Source organism: Vulpes lagopus, chromosome 14 (assembly GCF_018345385.1).
Source record: "Vulpes lagopus strain Blue_001 chromosome 14, ASM1834538v1, whole genome shotgun sequence".
Taxonomy (NCBI): domain Eukaryota; kingdom Metazoa; phylum Chordata; class Mammalia; order Carnivora; family Canidae; genus Vulpes; species Vulpes lagopus.
The window spans coordinates 12,273,673-12,298,917 of NC_054837.1; the positions used below are offsets into that span (position 1 = coordinate 12,273,673).

General features: G+C 47.1%; 1 protein-coding gene across 4 annotated transcripts in view; it reads left to right on the plus strand.

Annotated features, from left to right (window-relative positions):
• PISD (phosphatidylserine decarboxylase) overlaps positions 1–25,245 on the plus strand; it is a 45,192-nt gene that overhangs the window by 15,449 nt on the left and 4,498 nt on the right. Inside the window, exons 1-2 of one of the 4 annotated variants that reach the window (XM_041729379.1) lie at positions 18,908–19,333; positions 23,341–23,574. The exons of 2 other annotated variants lie outside the window; for them this stretch is intronic. In XM_041729379.1, coding sequence (XP_041585313.1) covers positions 23,525–23,574 — 50 coding nt within the window. In that variant the 5' untranslated portion in view covers positions 18,908–19,333; positions 23,341–23,524. Of the gene's footprint in view, positions 1–18,907; positions 19,334–23,340; positions 23,575–25,245 lie in introns of those variants that run through there. One more of the 4 variants, XM_041729380.1, reaches the window with a different exon arrangement.

Here is a 25,245-nt window from a genome sequence, read left to right on the forward strand (position 1 = left end):
GGTCTTCTGTGTGTGACTATGCTATAAATAGCATAAACAATTATAAAGCCGGTTGGATTGGAACCCATCTGAGATTCCTTCTAGCTTTAGCATAGTATATCTAGGAATATTTGTTGGCATTGGCATTATGTGCTACATTATAGGCTTCCTCCCAAAGACTTGTTTTGGATTTTGGTTTTGACCCTCTTCCTCCAGTAGAATCCACTGTAAAGATTTTATCTGATTTCTAGTAGTCCTGTAAAACTGATTTAGTCAGCTGGGCATAAAGATCCAGATGTGACTGTTACCCGAAGAAATCCCTTTTTGCTTGCCCATATATATCTGCCCTTTTTTAGCCTTTTCATATGCCTTGGGCTTTATAATAGCCTATGTCAGACCAAGAGAAAAAAAAGCCTTCTGTCTTCTGGTAGTATATGACAAAATCCTTTTGGTGAAGGATAATTGTGTAGTATGTGAGTCATACTTTTTTATTTTATTTTATTTTATTTTTTTAATGTGTCAAATTTCTTTCTTTCTTTTTTTAAAAAAGATTTTATTTATTCATGAGAGACACAGAGAGAGGCAGAGACATAGGCAGAGGGAGAAGCAGGCTCTCTGCTGGGAGCCCAATGTGGGACTCGATCCCAGGACCTGGGATCACGCCCTGAGCCAAAAGGCAGATGCTCAACCGCTGAGCCACCCAGGCATCCCATGTCAAATTTCTTTTATTCATTAAATTCAGGATGGGGAAAATGAGTCCAAATAAGATATAAGTCCGTTAAATTTCCATTGTATTTAAGCCCATCAATGCTTTCAGCACACTCCCACCAATTTCAAAGGTCTCCAAAAGAATCTACATTTGGAAGAAATCTGTGATTTCCAAAATCATAAAAGACCAATGTCAGTAGTATTTAGCATTCACCATTTGTATAAGTAGGATTACTGCCTTGTATGAGTCAATACCTGAAAGATGATGGTTTGTAAAGAGGATGGGGTTGATTGGCTTATAAACTCTAGGGCCTGGATAGTAATAGAACACTGGATCAGAGTGGCCTAGTTCAGCGTGAAATCAGAAGCCTCTACTGGTTAAGAGCCGGGTTTAAGTTAGATATTTTTCTTTTGGTTGAGTAAAATGGCCACAGGACTGCTGGATTTATAGGCAGGATGCCAGCATTTCACTTTATGAAAGGGAAATGGTCTGGATTCTGAGTAGACATTGTAGGATTTCAGGAGGGGCAGCAGGTCAGGAGAAGGGAGAGTGCTGATTGGCAGTTGCAGGCTGGATCCTAGTCCCACCCCTGCCCCCACCAAATCACTGTTCTTCTCAGGAAAAATGAGAGTACCCCAATCTGGTTGATCATCAGAATTGTTGGGGAGCTTTAAAAACTATGGATTCTTTGGTCTCACCCCTGGAGATTTAGAAAGTTTGGGCAAGGCTCAAGATATTTGTTTTTAAAAAGTCCCTTTGGTGATTCTGATAAGCCAGATTTAGGAACCATGGACAGAAGAGCTGTAAGGTTTCTGTCAGGGCTGTGTTTTTAAGGGGCAAATGAAAATTCTGCTGGTGATTTTGCTGGAATATAATCTCTTCATATCCCTCAGTCAAGTCTGGCATCTCAAGAGCTCAAGAGAGGGGACAGATTGGTAGTTGTGCCGAGATGAGCCCCTGGGTCTAAGGATTTATGCCCATATCTTCCCTTATTTCAATTTAAGTCTGTCAGTCCTTCCTCCCTTCCTTCCTACCTTTCTTTCTCCCGCCTTGCCTTGTGTTGTCTTGCCTTGTCTTCTGCCTTCTCCCTTCTCCTCCCTTCCCAACAGTATAGAAGAAACCATAACTCCAAAATCTGTGCCACTTTTACTCACTGCAGGTTCTACTCTGGGGTGTGGGGAGAGGGCACAGCTCTTGTAGAGGGGCATCGGGCAGGTGGGTGTGGGACACGGTGTGAGGAGACTTGAGCTCAGCTGTGGCACTGGGTGAGCTGTTTCATCTTCCTGATTTCTGTTTTTTTATACATTTAAGAAAAAAAATATATTTTAAAGATTTATTTATTTATTCATGAGAGACACAGAGACATAGGCAGAGGGAGAAGCAGGCTTCTCACAGGGAGCCCGATGTGGGACTTGATCCCGGATCCCAGGATCACACACTGAGCCAAAGGCAGACGCTCAATCGCTGAGCCACCCAGGTGTCCCTAAGAAAATATTTTTAAGTTCTTTGCTCTAAGAGTCATGTTCTTTTCATATTAGGGAAAAAAGCTCATGCAGTTGGCTGAGTAGAAATGAAACCTATGAAGGGAGTTCTGTAACTAGCAGCAAAGTAAGAAGTAGCCTGTTGAGAGGCATCCAGGTTCCAGCAGCTCCACTCTTTTTCTCTTTATGTATATATGGCATCACTTTCCTCAGTGTAGAAATAGCTTTGTCATTTATCTTCTTATAAAGATAAATGCTCATTTTTATTTTTAATTTTTATTTATTTATTTTTTAAAGATTTTGTTTATTCATGAGAGAGAGAGAGGCAGAGACATAGGCAGAGGGAGAAGCAGGCTCCCTATGGGGAGCCCAATGTGGGACTCGATCCCAGGACCCCAGGATCATGCCTTGAGCCAAAGCAGACAAGATGCTCAACCTCTGAGCCACCCAGGCAATGCTCATTTTTTGAAAACCAGAAAGCGTTGCAAAATATGAAGACAAAACAGTGATGACCCAGGATCCGACAATGCACAAGAAACCACAGTTCATATTTTGAGGAACTTACCCTTCTGGGCTTTTGGGTGTTTAGGAATATGTATTGTTAATTTTTATTTTTAATGAGATAGTTTTAAAATTTTTTAATGAAACACAAGCATGTAAAAATTCAAATACTAACGAAAAAGGGTTTACATAAAAAAGTCTTCCACTCTCTGCCTCACCTACTAATCCCATCTGCACTCTCCAGAAGCAAGCAAGCATTTTTAACATTAGTATGTCTTTCCAGAATGTCTCACTCTACTTACATATTTTTTGGCTATTCAAAACTGATTTAATTTTTTTTCAGTTTTACTGAAAAATAATTGATATACTTCACTATGTAAGTTTAAGGTATACAGCATGTTGGTTTGATTTACATATATTTTGAAATGATTACCAGAATAGATTCAGCTAGCATCCGTCATCTCTATAGATAGGATTTTTTTTAAATTTTAATTTAATTTTTAAAAGATTTTATTTTTTTATTCATGAGAGACAGAGAGAGGCAGAGACATAAGCAAAGGAAGAAGCAGGCTCCCTGTAGGGAGCCCAGTGTGGGACTTGATCCCAGAACCGTGGGATCATACTCATGAGCCGCAGGCAGGCGCTTAACCACTGAGCCACCTGGGTATCCCTATAGATAGGATTTTAAAAAGAAAGGAAAAGGAAAATTTTCTTCTATGATGAGAACTCTTAGAATTACCTCTCTTATTTTCTTGTGTGATAGACAGCAGTGCTAGCTATTGGCATCATGTTGTACATTCCATCTCTAGTACTTATTTCTTTTATAACTGAAAATTTGTACCTTTTGTCCTTCTAGTTCCCTTTCTCCCCTCACTCTATATAGTCTGATCTCTTTTCCTCTGAGTTTGGTTTTTTTCTTTTCCTTTTTCTTTTTCTTTTTCTTTTTTTCTTTTCTTTTTTTTTCTTACCTTTTATTTGTTTTTGTTTTTTTTAGATTCTACATATAAATAAATCATACAGTATTTGTCTTTCTCTGCGTGACTTAATTCACTTAGCATAATGCCTTTGGAGTACATCCATGTTGTTGCAAGTGTAGGATTTCCTCATTTTTTCCTGTCTGAATAATATTCTATTGTATGTATGTATGTATATATGTCCTGTGCATGTGTATATGTATCACACACACACAACTTGTTTATCTGTTGGACACTTAGGTTGTTTCCATGTCTTGGCCACTGTAAATAATGCTTTAATTTTTATTTATTTATTTATTTAAATTTTTTAAAAATTTTATTTATTTATTTATGATAGTCACACAGAGAGAGAGAGAGGCAGAGACACAGGCAGAGGGAGAAACAGGCTCCATGCACCGGGAGCCTGACGTGGGACTCGATCCCGGGTCTCCAGGATTGCACCCCGGGCCAAAGGCAGGCGCTAAACCGCTGCGCCACCCAGGGATCCCCAATGCTTTAATTTTTAAAGTCCGCTTTAGTGAGGTATTATTTCCATACAGTAAAACATACCCTTTTTAAATATACAGTTCATTGTTGCTTTTATTTTATTTATTTTTTATTTTTAAAGATTATTTATTTATTTATTTATTCATAGAGACACACAGAGAGAGAGAGAGGCAGAGACACAGGCAGAGGGAGAAGCAGGCACCATACAGAGAGCCCGACATGGGGCTTGATCCAGGGTCTCCAGGATCACGCCCTGGGCTGCAGGCGGCGCTAAACCACTGTGCCACCGGGGCTGCCCTCATTGTTGCTTTTAAAATATAGTTGACATAAAATATTATATTAGTGTTGTACATATAGCATGGTTTGACATTTATGTATATTCCAAAATAAGCGCCTACTAAGTTACCATCTGTCACCATACAAAATTATTGACTGTTCTTTCTGCTCTACCTGACTTATTTAATATTAAACTTTTTTTATTTATTCATGAGAGACACAGAGAGAGGCAGATACATAGGCAGAGGGAGAAGCAGGCTCCCTGTGGGGAGCCCCATGGTGGACTCGAACCCAGGACCCAGGATCATGCCCTGAGCCAAAGGCAGATGCTCAACCACTGAGCCACCCAGGCATCCCTAATTGTTACACCTCTTAATTCCCTTCACCTATTGCACCTATCCCCCAAGCCTCCTGCCCCCTGACAAACACTACTTTGTTCTCTGTATTTATGAGTCTGTTTCTGTTTTCCTTTCCTTTGTGTTTTAGATTCTACATATAAGTGAAATTGTATGATATTGTCTCTATTTCTCTTAACATAATACCTTGCATGCCCATCCATGTTGTCACAATGGCAAGAGTTTCACTCTGTTTTGTGGCTGAATAATAATATTCCACTGTGTGTATATACTACATCTTTATCCATTCATTTGTCTGTGGACAATTAAGTGGCTTTCATATCTTAGGTATTATAAATACTGCTACAGTGAACATGGGGATGCATATATCTTGTTGAATTAGTGTTTTTTTGTTTTCTTCAGATAAATACCCAAGGTTGGAATTTCTGGGTTGTATGGTAGCTATGTATGTATGTATGTATGTATTATTTTTAAATTTATTCATGAGAGAGAGAGAGAGACAGAGACATAGGCAGAGGGAGAAGCACCTCCATGTAGGGGAGACTGAGGTGGGACTCAATCCCAGGATCCCGGGATCATGACCTGAGCCAAAGATAGACACTCAGCTATGGAGCCACCCAGGTGCCCTGGTAGTTCTATTTTTAACTTTTTGAGGAATCCTCATACTGTTTTTTACAGTGGCTGCACCAATTTACATTTCTACATTTCACAGTGCATGAGGGTTCCCTTTTCTCCACATCCTTGCTAACATTTATTTCTTGTTGTTTTGATACTAGCCATTCTGGCAGGTGTGAGGTGATGATATCTCATGTGGTTTTGATTTGCATTTCCCTGATGACTAATGATCTTGATTTCTGACCATTTTTTAATTGGTTGATTTTTTTTTTTTTTTTTTTGGTGTTGAGTCATAGGGATTCTTTATGTATTTACCAGGAATATCATTTGCAAATATCTTCTCCCATTCAGTAGGTTGCCTTTTCTTTTTTGTTGATGGTTCCTTTTGGTATGCAAAAGCTTTTTAGTTTGATGTAGTCCCAGTTTAATTTTGCTTTTGTTGCCCTGGCCTGAGGAGACAGATTAAAAAAAAATATTGCTGAGACTAACATTTAAGAGTTTACTGCCTATGTTTTCTTTTAGGAGTTTTATGGATTTAGGTCTTACTTGTAGGATTTATTTATTTTGAGTTTATTTTTATATATGGTATAATGAAATGGGCCGATTTCATTCTTTTGCATGAGGCTGTCTAGTTTTCTCAGCACTATTTAAAGAGATGGTCTTCCTCCATTGTTTATTATCTCCTTTATTGTAGATTAATTGACTGTGTAAGGGTGGGTTTATTTCTGGACTCTCTGTTCTGTGCCATTCATATATGTGTCATTTCATTGGTTTTTTTTGATAAATGTATATACTGTGTAATCACTACCATACTTGAAATAGAGAACATTGTACCCCTTTGTAGTCAGTATCCACTCATGGTTCCAAGACAATCACTCATCTGCTTTCTGTCACCATGGATTAGACTTGTCTTTTAAGAAATTTTAATAAATGGAATATACTTTAATATGTGGTTTATTTCATAGCATGAAGTGGAGATTTATCCATGTTATTGCATTTTTTGGGATTTCATTCATTTTTATTGCTAACTAGTTTCTTATTGGGTGACTATCACCCAAATTGTTTTTAATTCTTCTGTTGGTGGACATTTGGGTGGTTTGCAGCTTTTGACTATTTGTGGACATTTGGGTGGGTTGCAGCTTTTGACTATTGTGTATACATGTTATATGGGCATCTTTTTTTCATTTCCCTTGTGTAAATACCTAAAAGTACAATTATTTGGTCATAGGGAAGTATATATATTTAACTTCATAAGAAATTAAAAAACTATTTTGAAAGTAATTGAACCACTTTGTATTCCCAATTAGCAATATGTGAGAATTTGTGATCTTGCTAAGATCACTTATTCTAGAAGCTTTTTGGTAGAAAAATTCATTTTAGATATACCACTTTTCATTTTAGAAGTGGTTCTTTTTTATGTCTTCTGTTTTTCTCATTATGCTCATTTTCCTACAAGTCCTTGAGCTTATTGTGCTTGTTTATATAGATGTCTCAAAGTCCTTTTCTCCTGATTTCATCATCTTGTGTTATTTCTGGGTCTCCTTCTACTGGCTGATTTTTCCCCCCTTCCTGGTTGTTCCTTCTTTACGTGTGTAGTAATTTTTATTCAGTACTATACATTGTGAGTTTTACTTTGTCAAATGCTCGATTTTGTTGTTTTCCATCAAATACTGATAGATTTTATTTTAGAAGGTAGTTAACTGATTTGTGGATCACTTTGATCCTTTTAGGCTTGTTTTGATGCTTTGTTAGGATACATAGCCTTTACTCTGGACTAGTCTAGCCCTACTGCGTATACCAAAGTATGACCCTTTTGGGCTATCTCTTAAATCTCCGGAGTATTCAGTGAGTACTTTCCATCTAGCTGGTTGAAAGTGTCTCCTGTCTTGTGTGAGCTCTGGGAATCATTTGCCTTATAGCTCTCTGATCATTTTTTGTGTCTCATGGAATTTAACCCTAGATACACTCATTGCTTAATCCTCAGCCAGGGATTCCAGACTCCTCTGTAGATTTATGAAGTTCTCTGGATAGCTCCCTCCTTTCTCCACCTTAGAGAACCTAGCTATTTATTGACATAGTAACTTTGGTTTCATTACAAATAAGCAAAACTCATTTCAGCAGGGACATTTGGAGGGGTCTATTTTATCATTAAAGGGTTCTAGAACCAATTCCAGCATATGTGATTGTGAATGGGGGATTGTGTCTCCCTACACCAACAAGCAGTTCTCTTGACACCAACCAGGTGTCCTACAGTTCAACTCAGTTCTGACACTATCTGCCCAGAGCTCGCATCAGATTTTACAGGTTAAGGGCTCAAGTCCTACAAGACTGTCGTCTGTTCTGCCCCACCCTCCACCTTCAGATGCCATCAAAAGTTGTCACCTGTGCTTCTGACCGACTAGCTATAGATTGGAGGTTCCAACCACCCCCTCCTTGAGTTATAGCTTAAGAACGCAGTCCTACAACACTGCTACCCTTACCCCCTTTGGATGGCAATTGCAAGTCTTGTTTTTTTTTTTTTTTTTTTTAAGATTTTATTTATTTATTCATGAGAGATACAGAGAGGCAGAGACATAGCAGGAAGCAGACTCCCTGTGGGGAGCCCAGTGTGGGACTCGTTCCCAGGACCTGGGGATCATGACCTGAGCCAAAGGCAGATGCTCAGTCACTGAGCCTCCCAGGTTTCCTAGTCCTGGTGTTTTTGGTTGAATGGCTGTAAATCAGAGGTTTGCGCTGCCTTCTTAGGTTCACTTAATTTGGGCAGCCCCGGTGGCACAGCAGTTTAGTGCCGCCTGCAGCCCAGGGCGTGATCCTGGAGACCCTGGATCAAGTCCCACGTCAGGCTCTCTGCATGGTGCCTGTTTCTCCCTCTACCTGTGTCTTTGCCTCCCTCTCTCTCTCTCTCTCTCTCTCTCTCTCTCTCTGTGTGTGTGTGTCTCTATGAATAAATAAAGTCTTTAAGAAAAAATTAAAAAAAAAAAGAGGTTCACCTAATTTGCTGAGCAGCTCACAGGGCTTAGAGAAACATTTTACTTGCTAGATTACCAGTTCGTCACAAAGGATATTAAAGGATAACCAGTCAACAGCCAGATACAGAGATACCTGGGGTCATGTCCCATGCAAAGGAGCTTCTGTTCTCATGGAGTTTGGGGCTCTGCCCAGTGGTACATGGAAGTCTTCTGGTTCCCCAACCTGGAAGCAGTCAGAACCTCATCTTTTTGGGTTTTTATGGAAGTTTCATTACATACACATGAATGATTAATTAAACCATTGGCGAATGGTGATTGATTTCACATCTAGTTCCCCACCCCTCTCCCAGGTCAGGGGTTGCAACTGAAAGTTCCCCCCTCTTTAGTTGTTGGTTCCCTATCCTTACAGGATTTCCCAAAGTCAGCTTGTTAACATAAACCCAGTAGTGATAGAAAGGGAATTTTATGAATAACAGAGGACACCCATTTTACCTTTATGGCTCTGAACTGATTTTAGGAGCTGAGGACAAAAGACTACATGGTATAACAAAAGATGCTTCCACTGTTCTTGTCACTCAGGAAATTCCACAGGTTTGGGGAGCTATGAGCCAGGAACCATGACCAATTGTTATTAACAAGTATGTTTTGCTCAAATGAATGACCAAATATATATTTTTTACAAATCACAATATCACTCATATTTCAGGAATGACTGCTTATAGAAGCTGTTACCACCATTTAAGGCTCTTCTGCCCCTTTGTTGGGGTGATAAGGCACCGGCTGCCCTTCTGCTCCTGTACTTTGAGCTCAGCTAGAGTCCCATTCCCTATGCTGCAGCCATCCAGCAAGTCCCTTACATGTGTAACAGGGACTTCACTTTCCTCACTGGCTGAGAGATCAAGGTCATATTAACGTGAAACTGATGATCCGTGATTTCTGGGGAGCGCAGCTAAAGGAGAGGGATATGGGGACCACCCTTACTCCTCATGTTGCTCCTGTTGTACACCGTGTATCCTCATTGCCTCTACCCTCTGTGTATGTGTCTGTCTTTGTGTTGGTCCATGTGCTCTCCTCAAACCCCCTCTGGCATCTTTCCCTTCTCATCAGCTTCTTCTGAGTCATTTTGCTGTTTGTTCTAACGGTACCCTCTCTTCCTCTCCTCACAGAAACCATTCCAGAATATTTTGGTGTTGTGTATTTACCCACAGTCTTGGTCTCTTTATTCTTTCTCTTTTTTGAGAAAGAAAAGATTCTTTCTCTTTTCTCACTTTTGATAAAATGGTCTGTCTTAGCTCAGCCTGCTGTAACAAAATACCATGGACAGGGGTGGCTTAAATAGAAGAAATTTACTGTGTCCCAGTTCTGGGTGCTGGAAAGTCTGAGATCAGGGTGGTTATTAGTATAGTCAGGTTCTGATGAGAGCCCTCTTCCTTGTAGACTGTGTCCTCACATGCCAGAGAGAGAGAGGGAACAAGCTCTCCCCTGTCTCTTCTTATAAGGGCACTAATCAAATCAGAAGGTCTCTACCCTCATGACCTAATTATCTTCCAAAGGCCCCATCTCCAGACACCTTCCCTTTGAGAGTTAGGACTTCAACATACGAATTTTGGTGGGAGATTGACATAAAATTTCCCATTTTAATCACTTTTAAATGTACATAATTCAGTGGCATTAAGTACATTCCATTACCACTATTTCTAGAACGTTTTCATTGTCCCAAGCAGAAACTTTGTACCCATTAAACAATACTGTATTGTTCTCCTGCCCCCCACCTCTGCAGCCCTTAATCACCACTGTTTCTGGGTATTTCTATTCTGGATATTTCATATCAGTGGAATCATACATTTGCCCTATGTTTTTCAAGAGTTACCTATTTTGTAGCATCTGTTGGAGTTTCATTTCTTTTTAAGGTTGAATAATACTGCATTGTATGGATTTATACCACATTTTATTTATCCATACTTGGTCATTTCCACTGGGTAGTTGGCTTTTGTGAATAGTGTTGCTGTGAACACTAGTATACAAGTATCTGCTTGAGTCATTGCTTTCAGTTCTTTTGGGTATATACCTAGGAGTAGAATTGCTGGATCATATGGTCATAAGTGTTTCACTTTCAGAAGGACTGCCAGACTTTCCCACAGTGGCTGTACCATTTTACATTTACACTAGCGATACAGAAGAATTATGGTTTCTCCACATCTCACCAACACTTACGCACTTTTGATAATAACCATTTTAATGGCTGTGAAGTGGAATCTCAGTGTGGTTTTGTTTTAAGTTTTTTTTTTTTAAGATTTTATTTATTTATTCATAGACACACACACACACACAGAGGCAGAGACACAGGCAGAGGGAGAAGCAGGCTCCTTGCAGAGAGCCCGACGTGGGACTCAGTCCAGGGTCTCCAGGATCACGCCCTGGGCTGCAGGCGGCGCTAAACCGCTGCGCTACTGGGGCTGCCCTCAGTGTGGTTTTGATTTGCATTCCCTAATGATTAGTGATGTTGTGCATCTTTTTCACATGCTTGTATCTTCTTTGAAGAAATGTTTATTCGAGTCCTTTGCCCGTTTTTCCATTGGATGGTTTGCTTTCTTTTGTTGAGTTGTAGAAGTTCTTTGTATGTTCTGAATACTAGACCCTTACCAGATATATGTATTTGCAGATATTTTCTCCTGTAGATTGTATTTTCACTCTCTTGATAGTATGTTTTGATACACAAAAGTTTTTAATTTTGATGAGGCCCAGTTTATCTATTTTTACTTTTATTGCCTTTGTTTTTGGTGTCCTATCTAGGAAGTCATTGTTGAATCTAATATTGTAGAACTCTTTTCCCACTTTTTCTAAGAAAAAAATTAGATTTTTCTAAGAAAAATTCTAGGTCTTATGTTTAGGTTTTTGATACGTTTGAATGGTGTAAAGTAAGAAAGGCTCCAGTTTCATTGTTTTGCATGTGGATATCAGTTTTCTCAGCACCATTTGTTGGGAAGACTCATTTTCCCATTGGATCATCTTGGCACACTTGTGAAAATCCATCTCCTCTTTTATTTCATTTAATTTCATTTTATTTAGGGGGGCAGGAGCAGAAGGAGAGGGAAAATCTTAAGCAGGCTCCATGCTCAGTGTAGAGCTTGACATGGGGCTTGATCTCACAACTCTGAGATTATGACCAGAGCTAAGATAGAGTCCATTCTGTAACCAGCTGAGCCATCCAGGTGCCTCTCTCCTCTTTTATTTATTTATTTTTTAAGATTTTATTTATTTATTCGTGAGAGACACAGAGAGACAGATAGACAGAGGGAGAAGCAGGTTCCATGCAGGGAGCCTGACGCGGGACTCGATCCCTGGTCTCCAGGATCACACCCTGGGCTGAAGGCAGGTGCTAAACCGCTGAGCCACCCAGCTGCCCCCTCTCTCCTCTTTTAAATGACAGATGAGGGCAGGCCAGGTGGCTCAGTGGTTTAGCAGCACCTTCAGCCCAGGCTGTGATCCTGGAGACCTGGGATCGAGTCCCATGTCGGGCTCCCTGCATGGAGCCTGCTTCTCCCTCTGCCTGTGTCTCTGCCTCTCTCCCTGTGTTTTTCATGAATAAATAAATAAAATCTTTTTAAAAAAATGACAGAGATGATATAACGCTATGAGAGAATGTTGGAAAACAGGACAGTCATGATCCCCTCTCATTCCCACCATATGACAATGAGTGCATAACCTTGGGCTTTATTTTTCATACATTCACTTTTTGTCTCTCTGTAAGTAGATACACCTGTATTGTGTTATGCCTTTTTGCCTTATATGCATTGCTGTATGGGATGATTTTGCAAGGTGGCATGAAAGAATCTTAAGTATTTTCACAGTGGATTGTGGTGCACTGGTAGATTTTGCCATTATGAATAATGTTGTAGAGCACATCCTCACACATAGGCTTTCTCATTAGGGCAAATGCCTATGTATAGAATTGCTCTCTCTGGATGCCTACCATGGATTGTGGTATGTGTGTGGCTTCTAAAATTATTGTACTTATTTGTAGTTGGCATTGTTGAGTATATGAACCACATTGGGTATTAGCAAAACAGAAGTTGTCATAGATGAACATGATTCCCTTTAAAATCACTCATTCATTCAACAGATTTTTGTGTTCCATCTATACACTAAGCCTTGTTGAGATACTGGAGATACACTAGTGAGTAGAACCAGAGCTTCTGTCCTCAGATCTTCCCTTATTAGTGAGTGAGACAAATAAGAAACAAATGGACACATGGACATGTCCAGTGGTTCAAATGCCATGTAGAAGGCTTAAACAGGTAGTGGGCACAGATATCTGGGTTGGGTAGAGCCATGCTTGGTCTGAGGCTTTCAGGGAAGGAAGGAAGGGAGGGAGGGAGGGAGGGAGAGAGGGAAGAAAGGAAGTAGGTTGGTAGGTAGGTAGTAGGTGTGTTGAAGGTGCGTTGCTTAGTGTCCCCTGAATGGCGACTGAAGGAGCAGAAGGGTGAGCCAAGGGGCATCTGAGAGGAGAGCAGTCCAGGCAGAGTCTTGAGATGGACAGTATACTTGTTACTGTTGAAGAAGAGCAAGAGCCTTTGTGACTGGAGGTGCAGAGGGCAGAGCAGTACAAGCCCTGGAGGACTGTATCACTCTGGGCCTGTTCTCTGAGTGAGGGTTGAATGATGCATGTTCTGATCTGGTTGCTCTGGCTGCTGAGGAAATACATTGAGGGAAGGCTGGGGTGGAGGCAGGGGGGCTGGGGGGAGGATCTTATAGTATCCCAGCAAGGGAAGGTGGTGGCTTGGGTCAGAGTGGGAGCTGGGAGTGGGGGAAGGGCTTGATTCTGGGTGTATTTTGAGGGGAGAGTGGACAGGATGCACTGAGGGATTGGTTGGGGGGAAATGGGAAATGACTCATGATTTCTGACTTGAGCGGATGGAGAGGTAGAGTAGCTCTCTTCACATAGAGCTGTAGAAAAAATAGGGAACAGCTAGACCCTGGTGCCTTAATTCAGTTTGTAACTTGCTTTTCTTTCTTTCTTTTTTTTTTTTTTAAACATTTTATTTATTTATTCATAGAGACAGAGAGAGAGAGGCAGAGACACAGGCAGAGGGAGAAGCAGGCTCCATGCAGGGAGCCTGATGTGGAACTCGATCCGGGTCTCCGGGATCACGCCCTGGGCTGGAGGTGGCGCTAAACCCGCTGAGCCACCAGGGCTTCCCCGCCTGAGCCACCAGGGCTGCCCAGTAACTTGCTTTTCTTAAATGCAAGTCCACTTCAGCATTTTTCACATTTGTTCTATGTTTATCCTGGCTCAGAGTATTTGTAAATTTAACATTTACACTGAATGGCATGGAACAAGGAATCCATGCTCCTCCAGAAACAGGGCTCCCAGCCTTGTCAAACTATGAAGACTCCCTGCCCTTAGAGCAGGAGCTGAGGTGGTCAGAGAGCCTGGAGTAGAGCTGCTTCCAGGAGTTTCTTTTCAAGAACCCATGATGTCCTGGAAAAGCTCTGGGTTTGTGGTCAGAGTGCCTGTTCAGTTAGACTGTGCAGGTCTGATGTTTGGCCTTGAAAGGAGGGTGGTTGACACGGATCTCCACAGAGAGCTGGCTTTGAGTGAACAGCACAGAGGATAGAAGCCAACCAGGTGTGCCTGGAGCTGTCATGTGTTCTGAGTTTGTGTCGCAGTTGTGATTGCGGGTACGCATTTTTATGTACTCATTGTTCTTTTGTCCTCGTCAAAAAGGGAACCAAAACCTTCATAGGCACTTCTTAACAAGAGGGGTGGAAGGTGTGTCACACCTATGAACCTAAAGTTACCAGGTAACATCGGATGTCAGGTGTGTGGGTGGGGGTTGGGGGGAGTGCATAGCTGTGCAGCCTGCCGCCTCCAGGGTTTCCTGTGAACACCTAAGGTGATTTGAGTTCCATGCAGGTTGACATCTGGTGATAGACTCCTTGGTCTAGCATTTCTAAGGTGTCCTTTTTTCCTTGACTATTGGACCTAAGAACAAAGATACATATGGTGGGAAAGCTGGCCTGATGGAAATGATGGGCCCGTTGGGGAGGAAGCAATCCTCCTGTCCCTCTTCCTGCCAGCCTCTGAAGTGACTCCACAGAGAGGGATGGACTGATGGCTGCAGAGCGAGCCATGATTGGCATCTGGCCTCTTCTGTTACGTGCAAAGGGCTCTCGCCTTGAACACCAGTACCCAGCACCAGCACCCAGCGTGGAGCCAGGCACTTGAGGGTGATGAATATACCTGGGCTGAGTGGGCAGCAAGTAAGTGGTTCAGTCCTGAGGTCCTCAGTGTGAAGCAGCAGCAGTGGATGCTGAGAATGGGCCTGGCTGTACTGTCTCACTAAGAGCAGTAGAAGCTCTGCATGTGGAATGTGGTCTTGGGTTTTTCTACCCAGTAACAGAATTTTAAGTGTTTTCTATGGTTTTTTTTTTTTTTAATTTTTATTTATTTATGATAGGAACACAGTGAGAGAGAGAGGCAGAGACACAGGCAGAGGGAGAAGCAGGCTCCATGCACCAGGAGCCTGACGTGGGATTCGATCCCGGATCTCCAGGATCGCGCCCCGGGCCAAAGGCAGGCGCCAAACCGCTGCGCCACCCAGGGATCCCGTTTTCTGTGGTTTAAAGCAAACTCTTCCAACTCTTATAATGTGAACACTTTAGAACAGAGTAGGAAAATTGAGAGAATAAAGTTATACCCACATACACACCTTTATCATATCTACTTTATCTCTGTGTATGTGTATATATATTTTTTATTTTTCTCTGAAATGTTTGAAAGTACATTGCAGTCATTATGAAACTTCAATTCTAAATGCTGCAGTTTGTATTTAAGCATAACAACAGCTTAGTTTTGTTGTTCATTTTCGGACTGGCCATGGGGCTTGTGGCAAGGAGGTGTTCAGGGACCAGCAGTGTAGACAATAGGCCTCAGTCAGGAGCAGCTGGGTGCGTATAAACGCTCATGCCCTGCATTAGCACTGCTTTCTTATTTCCAGCCTTAGTTTAGAACCGTAAAAAATATATGGTGCTGCATTCCAGTTTGTGAAAAGGAATGAGGACAGATCAGCCTGTGCCCACACATTGTCCTGTGCCCATTGTCCCTGTGTCCTGCCCACCCACCTGGAGCCCCATTGGCCTGCACTTGGCATACTCCTCTGTGCTATGGTGTCTGGGACCCTGAACAGTATTGAACATGTTCTGCACTTTTTACAACTTTATATAATTACTATAGCTTTGTTCTTCTCATCTGTAAACAGGCTGCTATTAACTCCCTCATAAGGTTATTAAATGAGAAAGATGTATGTGTAGATACCTCATCCCATGCTGGCAGGGAGTAGAGATTCAGTACATACAGGCACACCTCATTTTTGCATTTTGCTTTATTGCACTTCAAACATAATTGGGTTCTTTTTACAAATAGAAGGTTGGTGGCAACCCTGAGTCTCTGAGGCTAGCAAGTCTGTCAGTGCCATTTTTCCAACAGCATTTGCTCACTTTGTGTCATATTTTGGTAATTCTTGGAATATTTCAAATGTTTTCATTATTATATTTGTTACAGTGATCTGTGATCAGTGACTACAACTTGCTAAAAGCTCAGATGGTGGCTAACATTTTTTAGCCATATTTTAAAATTACATACATTGCTTTTTTGTTGTTTTTAAGATTTTATTTATTTATTTATTTGAGGGAAAGAGAGAGCATGAGCCAGGGTGGGAGAGTCAGAGGGAGACGGAGAAGTAGGCTCCTCACTGAGCCGGGAGCCCAATGTGGTGAGCCACCCAGGTGCCCGTGTACATTGCTTTTTAGACACAATGCTGTTGCATGTTTAATATATTAATATATGGTATAAATGTAAAACATAACTTTGACATGCACTGGAAAATCCAAAAGTTCATTTGACTTGCTTTATTGCGGTATTTGCTTTATTGCAGTAGGCTGAAACCAAACCAGCAATATCTCCAAGGTATGCCTAGACTGTTTTACTTCTTACCTAAGAGGTGTTGAGGAAATGTGGATGTTGAAGTGGGCAAACAGTCAAGTTGGCAGAGAAGTAGATCCCTCTCGCCCGCTCAGGTATAGTTTACAGCCCAGCTCTGTCCTCAGAGGATCTTGGGCTCGTTCAAGGGCAGGAGGGTATCTCAGGGTCCTCAGGGCCCCTCCCCGCGAGGAGCTGTGGCAGCCACTCCTCCAGGTCACTCAGGCTCTGCCGGAGTACAGCCAGCCCCAGGCCTGCCTCCTCGGGCCTTTACCTCTTCCCTGCCTTCTCCAGCCCAGGACAGCTCTTTGTCTGTATCCTTCACCTCTCGGGAACAACTTGCCTCCCAAGGTTTTGGGCAGCCAGTGTGTGGGAGAGCCAGGACTCTGCCCGAAGAAGAGGAGGAACAAGACAAAGCTGAGCTCTGGGGCTGGAAGGAGTCCAGGGTGGCTCAGACACCTTCAGGGCCCTGTGTGGAGCTTTCTGCTAGGCTCTTCTGCCAAAGATCACTTTGTTTCCTTTATCATGCTGCAGACCACCCCTCCTCCAGGACCCCTCTTCCAGGAGCTGTTGGTGGAACTAACAAACATGCATAGATTTGAGGAGGGAATTTGGCAAGGGCTGGGAGAAGCTTTCAGATGAGGAAATCTCCTGAGGGCATGTCATGCTTGTTCTGGCTCCTTGCCCAGACTTTTGAGAGGCTAACCTGCCCATGGCTTCTTGTGCCAGCCATGAGACACCAGCCATCACCAGTCTTCCTCAGGAGGCCTCTCCTGGCCCCCAGGGAATGGGAATTAGCAGACAGCACCTGCCACCCTTGCCCCACCGTTACCTTCATCCCCTGGCAAAGTAGTGCCTGAAATCCCTTCAGCAGGGAGCTACAGTGGCTTCACTGACCTGGGATGCCCCTTCACAGATGCTGGTGGCCAAATGGCCTGGGGCCTGCAGAGCCTTGAAGTGGCGCTAGGTGGCACTCCCACACAGGGGTGTCCCAGTAAGATGGGACCGGATTGAGGGTGGGAATGTAAACTTACCAAAGGGCTTTTGTTTTTCCCAGAGGTCATTTTTAACTATTGTCTGGAATCTAGAAGGCATTTCCTTACTGAAACATACGTGGTGGAAGTCAGGTTAGAAGGCTGATGTCAAGACAGACTTAGGGCTGGTTTATGAGTTTTATTTTTTTTAATATTTTATTTATTTATTCATGAGAAACAGAGAGAGGCAGAGACACAGGCAGAGGGAGAAGCAGGCTCCCTGTAGGGAGCCCCATGCAGGACTTATCCTAGGACTCCAGGATCACGCCCTGGGGCGAAGACAGATGCTCAACCACTGAGCCACCCAGGGATCCTGAATTTATGAGTTTTCTAAACACCAATCTGCCTGAGAAGCTTAGAATGGTCATAAAGGAACTCTGGTAGATGTGGAGGGGCCCTGTTGCTCATTTTACAGGAAGAGCATTGGTGCTTCAAAGGCTGCTCAGCAAATCAGAACCCGGGCTTTTGTTTTTCTCTCTCTAGGGTAACTTGGACTGAGCCTGATCTGGAAACACTGGCAGCTTTGAGGAAGTTAGAATGGTCCTCCAGGATCTCTCTGATTCTGGAATTTAGTGTTACCTGGATTCTGTGTTAACTCCCTTTGCTTTAACTCATTTTTATCCTTCTCACAGTGTGTTTGCTTGGAGCTCTGGGGTAAGAATGGATCTTAAGTCTCACTAAGGCTCAGAGAATCCAGTGGGCCCAGGCTAGGAGACTTTGAAGTGTAGCCCATGTCAGATATTCACCAGCTATGTCCTGGAACCCAAACCCCAGAGGGCTGGAACTCTACATAGTGCTGCTGCCCTGTTCCTACTCTGCATTGTGGGTGTCCAGTATTCTAGAAGTCCATGAGGAGGGACCTTAATTGTCTTCTGGCCTTCTCCATGCTGCGGCATCCCAGTTTTGTAGCTTGTCACTTGCTGGGGTGGATCCAGATGAGGGCAGGTGTGGGGGCCTTTGCACAGCACCATGTCCTGTTCCAGGCTGCCTGTGCTCAGCTGCCCATCTCTTAACAAGCCAAAAGGCCCTTTCTTCCTGTTCCAGATGTTGCTTTAGAAACCAAATTCTCAGTGGTCAGAGGAAGTTAGGAAGTTACTCCCTAACTTCCTACTCTTGATCAGTAGTCTAGAGCAGAAGACTGAGCCTTCTGAGGCAGTCTGACTGTTGGAGGGGGTACTGACCTACCCAGCCAGATGTTAATCCGGCTCCTGAATTCCACACTCTTTCTTTTGTGTTCTGGTCAGACACACTGTCTCATCTAGAAAATGTTAAGCAGGTTTCTTCTTTCTCTATCCCTTGTGGAGCAAGAGTGCTTGGTGGGCATGGGAATAAGGTGCTGACCCCTAGGCTGGGCCCTGCCATCTAGCAGGGAAGAAAAACACTGCACGAATCACTGCACAAGTTCTTCGCAGCCCAAGGTTGGAGGGGACCTTACTTACTGGTTCTGGTCCCTTGGTCTACACCAGATATAGTGTGGTAGGAGGAGCGGGGGCGAGGGTGGGGCTGGGGGCAGCCTGTGCCTTCAGGATGGGGTGTGGGAAGGATCCAGGACTTAGAGGCCTTTGTATTTCAAGGGCTAGAAAAGGTGGCTGGAGGTGGCTTTCCGCTCAGTCCCAGGAAGCTGATCCTGGGAGATGTCACCCACATGTGGGGGCCTGGGACTACCCTGGGGTGGAGGTGGGCAGGGAGGACAGCCCCCTGGCCCAGGAGGTGTTGCCGAGAAATCCCGTGACCTGTGGGGCAGGTCCCCTGGCCGCAGCCCCTCCTCTTAAAGGGGCCCTGGGTGCGGTGGCCGGGCCTGGGCCCGAGGGCGGAGCATGTCTGTCTGCCGGTGTCTGGTGTCCGCCCTCTGCCCCCGCCCCTGGGCAGTCTGAGTGGCCCGAGCGAATCCCCGCCCGCTGAGGCTTCCTCCCCGAGCGGTGCCTCCCTGAGAGTCAGTGCCCGAAGCCCGGAGGGACAGGACCACCTGCCGGTGAGTGAGCCCGCGAGCGCTGGGGCCGGAGCCGGCCGCGCTGGGTGCTGCTCGCCCCTCGGAGCTGCGGGGCACTGGGCCGAGAGCCCCCCCCACCGTCTCCATCCTGTTGCGGGCTTCCCCTGCCCCACATGGTGGGTCACGGGCTGTGCCGGATGAGCTCATTTCCGCCGCGTCGAGTAGCATCTCCTGCGGATCCCCCCTCTGCCCTCCCGCGGGGAAAGGGGAAATGCTGGGCTGGGGCTCCTGTCCCCTCCTGCGCTGAGAGCTCCGGGCCATTTCCTCAGTGCTGCCTGCGGGGCGGGCGGCACCAGTCGGGGAGGGAAGTGCCATGTTCCTGGGTGGGGACCGGAGGTGTTCCCAGTTCCTCACCTCAGGGGCCTAGCGGGGGTGACACGCTGCTCTGTGCAGAGCCCCATCTCTGAGAAGGTTCCTTTCCTTTGGGATATTTAAGGAAGCCCTGAGCTGTGGGGAGTACTATCCCATCCTTCACCCGCCCTTCCCCGGCCACCGGCTTGAAAGAAACGTCTCTGGGCCCTTCTCTTTGCTTCCTCTTCTCTTGCTGAGGGCTTCCCCAAGATGGCTCACCCATTTCTCCTGGGGAGAATCCATTTTCCCTGTTCCCTGTATTTGAGGTTTGTCTGCTTCTGGCCCTGGAACACAGGGAGGAAGGGGTGATTGGTCCCCCTGGACACAGGTGCCTGTGTCGTGCTTCAGGTGAGCTGGGGGAGGAAAGTAGCCCTGCCTTCCAGGGTGGAAGTGGGCTCAGAAAGGCAGGCAGGTGCACATAGGACTTGGGGACTCCGAGGCTTTCAGCTGAGGCTTCAGGAGGAGTGATCCTGGCACCCAGGGAGAGTTCTGCTCAGGGAGCAAGAGCAAATTTCTCAGGTTGTCTCTGGCAGGACATGGACCTGGATGCAAGGCCCTTGGTGCTCAGGGAATTGGGGGTAATGGGGGGGAGGTGTGGGCAGACAGTCCTGACTCTGTTCCTGCCTTCCTGGCCTTGCCAGAACTCACACCTAAATCCACCAATGTCTGAGAGAACCAGGCAGGAACGTGCCTCCCGCAATTTCCCTGCCCCCACACCTCTCATAACTGGTAACTGGCCTGTGTCCATCCATCTAACTTCAGTTGGAATGTTCCATTCCACTGAGGGGTAGTGTTGCCTTCATCACAAGCTATGAGGGGTACTTGGGGATGTTGAACACCGCTCGGGAACAGGACATCCAGACAAAGGTGACCCTTTTACTTGGTCCTTTAGGGCCATTGGGTTTGGGCTCTTCCAGAACTGCTGCCTCTACTCTGTGCCTTCAATCTTGCCTTTGGGAGCAAACCTCTCTCCTCCCAGAGTGTGGGTTTGGAAATGAAGGTGAGGTGTTAGGAATTTGGTCCAGGGGATGAGGCTGCACCAAGGTCTTCGGTGGAAGTGAGGCGTGGTATTTCTGAACAGAGTAGAGTTCTGGACCAAGGTCACTGCTATGATCTGAGCCTCGAGAGGGTGAGCAGGAGGAGTGACCCTTCCCGTTTTTCAGATGAGGAAACTGGTAGCCACAGAGCACCTGTGACTTGCAAGGCCTGTACCAGCTCTCAGGGCCAGCAAGGCAGCTAGGATTGCAGTAACTGGATTGTCCCCGTCCCCTACAAAAGCCTCTGAACTCTCCTGTTCATCGTGGCTGGCCCTTAGGCCTTGTGATAACTTTAAGTTCCTACTGGTCACAGCTCACAGCTCTTCTCTACAGTGTCCTTGAGACTGGGGACAGAGGGAAGGTGTCTGTACTTCCCCGCCTCAGGGTGACCTCCTTGTAGGTTCCTCATCTGGCCTGAGCCCCTAGTCCCACTCTAGGGAGCCTGAGAGGAGAAAGTTCTGGCTTGGGCTCTAAGGGTCATCACAAGTGTGGGGGAGAGTGGGGCACTGAGATGGGGAGGGCAGGAGCACTGTTGGCCTAGGAAGTGGCTCAGCCTTTGGGAAGCAAGAAGGAATGAATGATCCTTAGGGATCCCTTTCCCTCCATCCTGCAGCTTTGAGCTGGACAGAGGGTGCCAGGCCTGTTGGCTGGGGGGACAGGTGAATTCATGTCTGCTCCCTGGGGACCTTTGGGGGCATGCATGGTGATTTGAAAGAAGCCTGACAGTCTGGTTCTGGTCCCATTTTGGAAGTGGAAGTACAGTGGTGATGGAGACAGGGGACATCCTTCCAGCCTTTTGGGGCAGTTTCTAGAGTCTAGAAGCTGTGTGCCCCTCGAGCACCCTGCACTGCAGGAGGAAGGGTGAGGGCCCACCTTGCTCTCCTAGGCTGTGGCCTGGCTAAGTCCCTGGGACTGGAGGCCCTAGGTTGAATGAAATGGCAGAGGCACACACAGGAATTTGCTTTGAGGACCTGAAGTTTTGGACCAAGCTAGGGTGCTCCAGCACGTGCCTTTCTGGCTGCATGCTGCGTGGTCACTGCCCCATGTATAGGATAGTGAGGGAGATGGGCAAGAGGAGACTGGGGCTCCTGTCCTCTCCCATAAGGCCTCACTGCCCCACTGCGAATCTCATGTACTCAGTCTGAGCGTTCTAGAGTGGGGGGAAAAGCCTTGTCCTGGAAGCCAGGTGCTGTGCCCAACCCTGCCGGCCCTTAACCCCTCTGGGCCAGTTTCCCCAGGATGCTGACAGAAGGTCCATGTGGGGCGCCATGGCCTGGTGGGCCATGGAGTGGCAGGGTGTGTGCTCAGTACATGAGCGATATAGATGAGGTGACCTGTCACGGATGAGGAAGTTAGCAGGAGGCTCAGCATGGGTGGAGGATAGACATGGGGCTGTCCATGGGTCCCTGGGCCTGGCCCTTGGGACAGAGGAGACTTGTGTACATAGCTGCTTCTGGGTGAGGCTGGGTGGATGGGCATGGTCCTGGCTCACCCACAGTGAGCTGTCCTGCCACTCAGGCTAGTGGCCTGGGGAGATGATCTCTGCTGGAGGGGTCTAGGCCCGGGGTAGCCCAGGCCTTGCCACTTCCTTGGTCACGGCTGGAAATCCATGCTGACCTCCCGACCTTAGTCAGCCTTGGCTCCCACTGCACACTGCACTCCCAGGGACTTGACTCTCCAGGGGCTGGGATCTTCACTTCTGGCTGAGGTGGCTTTGCCTGGGCATCGGACATTTCACCCTGGTGTGAGTGGAGCCATGTCTGAGTGGGGCCTTTTGCTCGGTCAGTCAGTTGGCTGTGTGAGGGTCAGCGCTGGCCTGGGACTGAGTCCTTGGCTGGGTCCATTCTCTGCCTTGGGAGTTTCCCTCAGAGCCGGAATCTTTGCATCTAAAAACGGTGGCAGGCGCCTGTCCCCTGTGGCTTGCAGTTGGGATTGGAGGCCAGGCTGGGTGGGGCCTTGACTGTCCCTGGGCTTAGACAGCAGCAACTGTGGAATGTTTGTTCTCCTTCCCTGTTATCTGTGAGGGCCTTGTGGAGGCTGGGCGTGTCCTCCCAGATCACCAGGCAGGGCCAAAGTGCTGTCCAAAGCAAAGATGGGGAGGGGGGGCTGCTTTGGGCTTCAGTCCTGGTTGGTTTTCCCTCAGGTCAGGTCATATGTGTGCTCATCTGAGGAGGCCTTGCGGGCGGTGGGGGGAGGGCTGGTACCAGGGATGGGCGGCTCTGAGGCCCAGGGGGACAGTAAGGAAAGAGCTGGAGCAGGTAGGTGTCCAGCGTCTAACCCCCTGTGCCTCTCCTGCCTTCCTGCTCCCTCATTCCTTGGATGCTACTTCGTCACCTGAATGGAAAAATGGGTCAGGTCCTGGCGAGGGAGGGGCTGCCCAGCCACAGACAGGCTGACGCTGGGTGCCCGCCTGGAGCACCGGGCTCAGATTCCCACTTGTGCTTCTTGGGCTCACAGGCACCTGGTCCCTTCCCTGCCATCAGCTCACTGGAGTGGGCAGGTGGCTGAGCCTGGGGACAGAGTGGGCAGAGGGCAGGGGCTTGTGTCCCGGGCTCCCGCCGCTTCCCGAGCATGTGTGACCAGTGCCTGTCTTTGCAATAGCCCCGACCTTTAACCTGCGCCCCCTGAGCTGGCCGGGACCCAACCAAGCTGGGAAGCCGCTGGGAAGCCGCCCACCAGCCACCAGGCTGCCAGCCCGAGGAGTGGTGACAGCGCAGGAGCTCCTGGCTGGGGGGAAGGGAGGAAGGAGGAGAAACAAAGGCGAGTGTGCCTGGCGCCGCCCACCATGTGTCAGTCAGAGGCACGGCGAGGACCTGAGCTCGGAGCGGCGAAATGGTGAGATGCCGCCGGCCCCGTCCTAACCCCACTGTGCCCCGCCACGACCTCCGGAAGGTCAGAGTTCACGTCCAGCGGCCCCGCGGTGGAAGTGGCAGCAGGGGGCCAGGGAATCAGCCCCCGAGGCTGGAGGGGCCTGGCCCCGGGGGCCTGAGTCGGAGAGCCCGCTTCAGGTACCTGGGGAGGCGGAGCGGGCTGGTGGCCTAGTGTCTGCTGCACCCAGGCCCCCACCCCGGGTGCCCCACCCCCTACTTGGGGAAAGCTGCTGCTCTTCTGGGATTGGTCCCTGAGCTTCTGCAGTGATCAGGGCCGGTGGGGGAAGCCCTGGGGACAGTGGGGATTTGTTCAGCTTTGCTTAGCCCCTACCACCTTCCCAGACCTTTTGTAAACATGATGGGATGGGGCGGGGTGGGAGACAAGGAACACAGGGAGGGAGTCTGGAGAGCTGTGCCATCATTGAACAGCAGGTGCCCGGCCATCAGCTTGGTTCTCCTATTTTTTTCTTTTTTAGTATCAGCTGAGATACCTCTTTGTTCCTTGGTTTATTCAGTAACTGGGGGGCAAGAGGACGTGGCTCCTCTGAGAGCACAAAGGTGCAGAAGGGAGCCTTAGATTTTTCCAGTTGAATGCAGTCTTTTTGCAGATGAGGAAACTGAGGCCTAGGAACCGTCCCAGAGTGGGTAGGAATGTGGTCTCCTGGTGGCCGCACTGGGCCTCAGGAGCATTTTCGTTTTCTTTCTTTTTTTTTTTAAGATTTTATTTATTCATGAGAGACAGAGAGACAGAGAGAGAGGCAGAGACACAGGCAGAGGGAGAAGCAGGCTCCATGCAGGGAGCCTGACGTGGGACTCGATCCTGGGACTCCAGGATCACGCCCTGGGCTGAAGGTGGCGCTAAACCGCTGAGCCACCCAGGCTGCCCCTCAGGAGCATTTTCTAGTGCCTGGCATTGAGACCAGGGGACTTGGGTGTCAGGAGGCCAAGGTTCTGGTGGAAAGGCCCACCCAGCCTCTAGGATCCCCACAAGGCTGGATGCACTAAATTTGGGCTGGTGGGGTATGGGGAAAGACCCACTACCTTTACCGAAAGAAGGGGCATGGCTCAGGTGTGTGTGTAGCCCCAGCAGACCTGGGGGGTGGTCTGAGGGTTGGTGGGGAGGCTCCCCACATCAGGCTCTGGGTCTGTTTTTGGACACCTGATCTGTGGTAAAAAGACCAGGCAGGTGGATGGAACTTCAGCTGGTACATGCTCGTGGAGGGTTCCCTTTGGGATCTTGTCAGGCCCAACCCTTTAGTTTATCAGATGAGGAGATGAGGCCTGGTGCCATAAAGAGGTTTGCCAAGAACCTGCAGTGCAATGGCTGCAGTAACTCCCCACCGCTCTGTGCTGTTGCTCGGCTGGAGCTCCAGATCAGACTGTCTCCCTGGTGCCTCTGCGGGAAGAGCTGATCCCGGGAGTGGGGGGCTGTGATGCAGGCTGCACACCCCATCTTCCCGGTGCTGCCTCTGATTCCCAGTCCTCCTCAGCTGGTAGGCAGGTGGGCGAGACTGGGATGGAAGTGGGCCGAACAAAGGCAGCCAAGCCCCCAGTGCAGCACGGTGTTGGGTGGAGGGGCCACAGCCAGTGCTGCTGGACTCCGTGGAGAGGCAGACTTGCGGAGGGTGGGGCGGGG